At 40.1% G+C, this 6873-nt stretch overlaps 1 protein-coding gene across 3 annotated transcripts in view; it reads right to left on the minus strand.

Annotated features, from left to right (window-relative positions):
* Positions 1-6873, minus strand: part of LOC112049259 (H(+)/Cl(-) exchange transporter 5) — a 36926-nt gene that overhangs the window by 14761 nt on the left and 15292 nt on the right. For 2 of the 3 annotated variants that reach the window (XM_024087076.2, XM_052890670.1), the window contains 8 exons: positions 6655-6684; positions 4678-4817; positions 3443-3646; positions 3183-3333; positions 2682-2840; positions 2049-2188; positions 1544-1726; positions 256-470 (listed from right to left, as the gene is read on the minus strand). In XM_024087076.2, the coding sequence (XP_023942844.1) occupies positions 256-470; positions 1544-1726; positions 2049-2188; positions 2682-2840; positions 3183-3333; positions 3443-3646; positions 4678-4817; positions 6655-6684 (1222 nt within the window). The remainder of the gene's footprint in view (positions 1-255; positions 471-1543; positions 1727-2048; positions 2189-2681; positions 2841-3182; positions 3334-3442; positions 3647-4677; positions 4818-6654; positions 6685-6873) is intronic. The other variant, XM_024087077.2, reaches the window with a different exon arrangement.

The raw sequence follows: 6873 nt of genomic DNA on the forward strand, positions 1-6873 counted from the left end.
TGCGTTACGAAAAGTGAAATCGGTCGAGGCTTTTGAGATGTGCTGCCATCAGTGAAACCAGTGTTTGTTATTTTAATCTACCAGCAGAAGGCGTTCTTAGAGAACTTTGAAACAATCCTTTGTATACACTTCAAGAACCTGTTGCGGTACAGTTATGACGAGGCTCATGATCGCGCTTTGTTTTTATTTTTGAAAGAAGTTTAACTTCAGTCGTGTGGTCACCGTTTTATGCCAATGTGAACGGTCGGGACTCACCACAGGGGGTCGGAGTTGGATATCCCGCACTGGTTGAACAGCAGGTAGATGAGCTGGCTGGTGTTCATGCGCGTGTAGGGGTTGGGGTACGCGATGACGGCCGTGATCAGCGTCACCACCAGCACCTCGGTGACCGGGTACTGGCCCAGCTTGGAGTACTTGCGGTACCGGCACCAGTAGATGTTGGCCTTGATGAAGATCGTCGCGATCACGCCCTGCCGAATGAAACATGCCATATTCTAATAACATCATCATCATATTTATCAGCCTATTTATTAGCGACTCACTACGTGGCCAGGTCTCTGTCCTTATAGGAGAGGGATATAGAGCTTTAGCTCTGGTAGGGTCAGCGCCTTGTGTCGCTTGAGAATTATTAAAGCAAGTGTGAAACTAATCGTCATCATTAACCACCCATATTAAGATCACTGTTAAGCACGAGTCTCTTCTTAGAATGAGAGGAGTTAGGCCTTAGTCCACCACGCTGGCCCAATGCAGATTTCACTTCACACACGCAGAATTAAGACAATTCCCAGGTGTGCAGGTTCCTCACGATGTTCTTCCTTCACCGTTTTGAGACACGTGATATTTTATTTCTTAAAACTGTATAAATATAATTTATTCAATAGAAGTTACAAAGTAAAACAAGACAATTAGTATCAGAGCTCCACGCAAAGTGAGGCTCCGTGTGTTTCGGCAGTCGATGGCCTTTCCGTTCCCTGCCCTTGCAGCCCCTCGTAGGCGCCCGCGCAGACAGCAGTTGTGACGTTAACAGCTTATTGTGATAATGTTAATTTCGTTATCACCCTAATATCACATGTTAATGACAGTGTCCGGAACCCGACAGCTTAACGTGCTCTCTGAGGCAACAAGCAGGCTATAGGCAGTCCTTGGAAGCAGGCGGCTCAAGGTCGCCTATATCGGGATTCCTTGCAAGAAGCCTAAATACAGCAGTGGATGTCCATGTCAGAGTTATATGTAGCAGCAGCCAGCCAGCAGCAGGGAAGCTCTTGCCTTTGTGGCTCAGTCAGCAGGCGATCATTGGAAAGGGTTTCATTTAGTACAAGTCGAACATTCTTGCCTCTTGCCCCATTCTATTCCCAAGTAGATATATATATAGGCCGAATTCCCAAGTAGATATATATAGGCCTGATAGTCCAGAACAGACCAGCAGCCATTATTTTCGCTTATTTTCGCTTCAATGACCCTGCTTTCATGCTGGATTTGGCCAACCACACCTTCACCTGCCTCCTTTAGGATAATAATTCCATATTGATATTATCACACTCACCCCGATTATCCCCAGCCCTATGAATGGGATCAGCTCGAAGAAGATCCATGGCTTGTTGTACTCTACAAAGAACAGCACCGAGTGCTCGTTGCCGAACGGGTTGATGGAGCGCAGGATGAATGCAGCTATCAGCGCGCAGAAGAAAGACCGCCACAGAGTCTTCAGCGGGAAGTAGTACGAGACCTGAATAACCAATTAAAGTTAATATTGCACCACATACATATTATAATGGCACATTATTTAGGAATAGCCACTATGGACATACTTATTTCAGTATTGCAGCTGTCCGGTCGAAAGCGTATGCTTGCCAGTGTTACTAATTTATTTATTTTTTAAAATTTAAAAATTACAAATATAATAACAACAGTGCATTATGTAGATAGAACGTGGACAGCATTTTGAAGATGTTTTCCTTGCGTGCCCTGCGAAGTGTTACTCTGTCATTGACAATGGTTTTCTACTTACCGTAAGATGGGACATCTGCATGATCAGTTTATGAACTTACCTCCTCAAGACTAAAGAGCACTCCGCCGATGGGAGCGCCGAATGCAACAGAGACGCCGGCGGCCGCTGCGGCCGACAGGATCTCTCTCTTCTTTGCCTCGTTGCGGCCGTACTTGGGGAACAAGTACGATAGGATGTTGCCTGTGTGGAAACAGAACCAGATTTATTTTTCAATGTATAATGTTTGTATGAATACTGAGATAATCAAATCATTCTTAAATTCTATTTTAGAATTTAAATTCTAGTTATTAAGCTTATTGATTACTTTTAGTGAATTGTCGATTAGACAATACTCTTTACAATTTGCAGTGCAAACATGAGTCATATTCAACCAGTTCAACCTGTATGGAATTTGTATGACACCTTTAATAGATCAAGAGCCCGCGATTGCCAGACCTTTGTTACAGATAATTATCAACATTCCAGTGATGTTTTGATCATGTATAACTGTGAAGGCAAAAAATTGTGAGATTGTTTTATTTTCTACATGTTTACAATTAGCCAATTCACATTGGGCCAGCATAGTGAACTATTAGCCTAACCCCCCTTATTTGCTGTCATCGATGAGTCCCGTGTTTAACAGTGAGCCAAATATGCGTTGTTAATGAATAAAAAGATAAATGTGTGTTCTTACCTAAGCAACTGGCTATGTGGACCATGGGACCTTCTTTCCCAAGAGATAGCCCCGAGGACACCGACAAGATGAGCCCCACGACCTTGATGATCAGAGTCCACTTGCCCAAATAGCCACGGATAATGAAACCGCTCAGAATCGTCTTGATCTCCGGTATACCTGACAAGAACATTACAATTTTCAGTTATGTCATGAATGAGGGAATGGAAGATGGACATGTGATTGCACACATTTATTGACATATATGACAAGGTAGCCCTTATTGGCTATCTCACCTGATTTTAAAGTGACGATGCAGTTAAGATGAAAGCGCGCTTACTTGGAAGAGTTACAAGTTTATTATACCCATAACTCTCTCCCATCCTAAGCTGACCTGTGCTGTGAACTCAAGACATGCCTGTTGAGAACAAACAACACTACAAACTGTGCCAGGTTGCTGTTGCACATATGCCTCATGCCGACGGTCGCAGCACCGAATAGCACACGACGCGTGACCAGTACCTGATCCGCAAGCGTAGGGCGCGAACATGCGCACCAGCGACGCGGACAGAGCGGCGAACAGTAGCGCCCACACAATGTAGAACAGGTAGCTGACGATGTACGCGCCCGCGCCGTCGCGCGACTCGCCGAACACTTGCGGCCACGTCAACCACTGGGAAAAAATCAATTCGTTTATTCAATAAATTCATGATCTTGCAGAGTTCAGTCCAACCCAAACCGTCAGCCGATAGGAACTAGGAATGCTTCAGGTTCGTTCTCACCTGGGAGCAGTTGGTGTGGTCAAAGGTGATCTCATCGTTAGACCAGCAGCACTGCTCGCGGTTGAACCAGAAAGCCTGCGGGCAGATGCCGAACTTCAGGTCTGTCATCCACGAGGCGCCGATGTCGATGACGCCGGCCACCACGCCGGTGCACACGCCTACCAGTAGCACGCACACCCAGCCCGACCACGCGTCGTGGGCTCCCTGTAACATTAATAAAATATCAGACATGCCTGACGAACATCGCTTATATTTATGTTTTATCTACTCACAATAACAATATTAGTCTTATCTTTAAACATGTCTGACGTTCGCGTATCCAGGCTGAGAACATCTAAAATAACTCAGAACATATAAGTAAACCATTAAAGCAACAAGAGTCAACGACAGTATGTTGTGGAATACCATTGCAAATAACAGCTATCAACTGAAAACATATCAGGAAATCAACCTATAAATAATGAACTCTTAGATGCTCAAGAAAATTCTTCAAAATCATCATAACCTTTTCACACAGAAGAAAGGAGACGAATATCTTAGTATTTTATGTATTCTCTGTGCTAGTTCTGGGTTCATCGTGTGGCAGAGAGAAAAACTCAGAGCAGACTCTGGGACTTGTGTTTAAAATGTGTAGAGTTACTATTTTTGTGTATTGTTAAGGATGTCCTTTAAAATTATTGATTTACACAATTATTGATTTATAATAACACTTCTTTCTTCTACTTGTGTAGTTCTTCCTGCCCGAGCAAATTTGGTAAGATCCTATTAGAGCAGCTTCGGATACTGGTCCTAATACAGAAATTGTTGCAGTTTTACTGAGGCCAAGGTCTTTAAGCAAGTTATAGAGTGATTTTGCTGGTAATCCTCGGACATTCACTTCTACTGCATACAAACTAAAACCACATAGCCGTTTCTAGTTCATTTATTTGATTTGACATAATATTTATTCACTATTGCTGTTTTTATTTAATTACTGTGGTCCTTTGGGTGTTTCTATCCCACGGCACAGTAAGCCTAGCACCTACGGAAAATCTAGATATAGTATGGACACCCTATGCAAACAACCTAGAGTACAGTCTGTAAAGCATTCTCTTGAAAAACATTTGCATTGGCCCTATGCAGAATGTGTTAATGGACATAAAGTAGAATAAGAAAAGTGCCCAGTCAACAAATGGCATCGTTCAACCATAGAGTTTATAGGTAGGTATAGGAAAATGTAGACAAAAATAATGTACCTTGATGAGGTCCCATATGGAGTCCTGTCGTTTCTTTACGATGTACCGGTGTCGCATGCGATCCCGGGCGATGTCGCGCTGCCAGTCTATAGTGTGGAAGTCATCATACTGCCCAATACCAGGGATGTCATCTGCATCACCTGGAAATTGTATGAGATGTTATACTTAATGTACCATTTAACAGACTAAGGCACAGTACAGACAGAATGAGTTTTGGAGTTCTGTGTACTGGGTTCTATACTGTATGTTCTTTTATAATAGCTATTGCACACTATTAAGAACCCAGTAATCAGAACTCCAAAACGAATTCTAACACAATAGAAAAACTCTTTCTACCTGTGTAGCATTAATGTAAACTGAGGCAGATTTGAGAATCTCATTTTATGTTATCAGTGATATAATTCATCTATTATTCTGGCACAGCTTTAATCTCTCATTCATTTATTTCTCCTTTTTTAAATTCTTAACAATGTTATACATAAAATATACAAAACACTATTAAAAATTTGAGTGCCAAAGTAACCGCTGGTCCGGGCTCCAGAGTGAGAACCTCCTCACAATACGCGCCTTCTGTATCCGACTCTTGATCTAACAGTTAGGCGAAAGCTTCTTAAGGTGTTCGAAGCTTTTCATTATTATTATTATTGTTTATTATATTGGCAATGGACCCGGCACCCGCACGGTGAATCCATGGATTGCTAAGATATTCATCTCTTAGATCCGCTGCTCTAAAACGGCAGCGGGGCACCATTTTATTTTCTCAAAACATTTTTTCATATTTTTGTACACTTATAACTGAATATTTTTTATCATTTTATCATAATGTTCTTCATTGTTTGTTTTTAGACAACTTTTTATGGTTATAAGCAGTATAGTTCCCAAAAATTTCATCATCATCATCATCATGCTGAACATAGGCTTCTTGCATGGACTTCCAAACAAAAGTCTTGAGCCACCCGCGTCCAGAGGCTTCCTGCAAACTTGATGCTTGATGTCCTCGGTCCATTTAGTGTGGGATTGCAATTACAGCACCACAATTTCAACACACCACAACCAATTTCAATAGGTCATCGAACAATGTGCCCCACTCCACTTCTAATTTGTGACTCAAAAATTGAACATCTCAGAATTCCAAATAGTGGAGTGTTTATGAAGAATATCTTTCCAAATATAGAGACAACATAGATTCAGCACTTAATGTCTATCGACATTTATAAGTTTTATTGTAAATTGTCATAAATATTTATAATTCAAGATTTTCTAATCAAGATTTATAAGATTAATTGGATAATTGGAATTATGTTCTATAACACAAAACTATGTTTTTATGCAATGTCCATTTGACCCTTGATTTTTATCTTAATATATAATATATAATGTTTTTGTATGGGGATGAATAAGAATGTAGCTTAATTAAATAACTTAATTAAGAGATACCAATTTATTTTACCCCGATCTTCGATATACAAATATAATACGTAAATATCAAAATAAAACTTGCCAACAATCATCTTGCCAAATACATACTTCTATGTAAACAACATTTAATATATTAACATACAAATTGAATCAACTATACACATTTATAAAATCTTATTGAAATTTTATTTTATAAAAGTGTTCTCGGAAATTAGCATAATAATCCATAAGTACCATAATAATTAATAATACATTTTTGAGTCATGTATTTCTTAAAGTCGTACATCTGTGATAATTATTATATTTTGCCGGTTAGTTTCTTAGATGTGCATGCAGCGAGAAGGAAAAGAATTACAAAACTACGAGCAAGTCACATGACTAACATTTTCAGGCGAAATGACAGAGGTTGGTTGTTCTAGTTTTCCTTTATTTAGAACTGCGACTACATACATCAGTTACTTGCGTGTTATGTGCCAAATTGTAGCGTAGTGCAATATGACAAGTATGTTCTATGTCGCACTATAGAACGATGTTTGAAGCATAAAATGAGTTACGTACCTTGCATTCCGGAAAATATAACGGCGTCCCCTGTAAATAAGTTTGTATTTTTAAACACCGAAGGCACATAAAATTAATGGATACACTGTTTCCAGTTTCGCATTTCGATGACGTTATGGATTTATGAAGGAAGCGAACTCATTTTGAAACACTAATTCACAATAGTATACGTCATACTAAAGTTGAGAAAGCAAACAAAAAGAAATTAAATAAATAAAA

Source organism: Bicyclus anynana, chromosome Z (assembly GCF_947172395.1).
Source record: "Bicyclus anynana chromosome Z, ilBicAnyn1.1, whole genome shotgun sequence".
NCBI classification, from domain to species: Eukaryota; Metazoa; Arthropoda; class Insecta; order Lepidoptera; family Nymphalidae; genus Bicyclus; species Bicyclus anynana.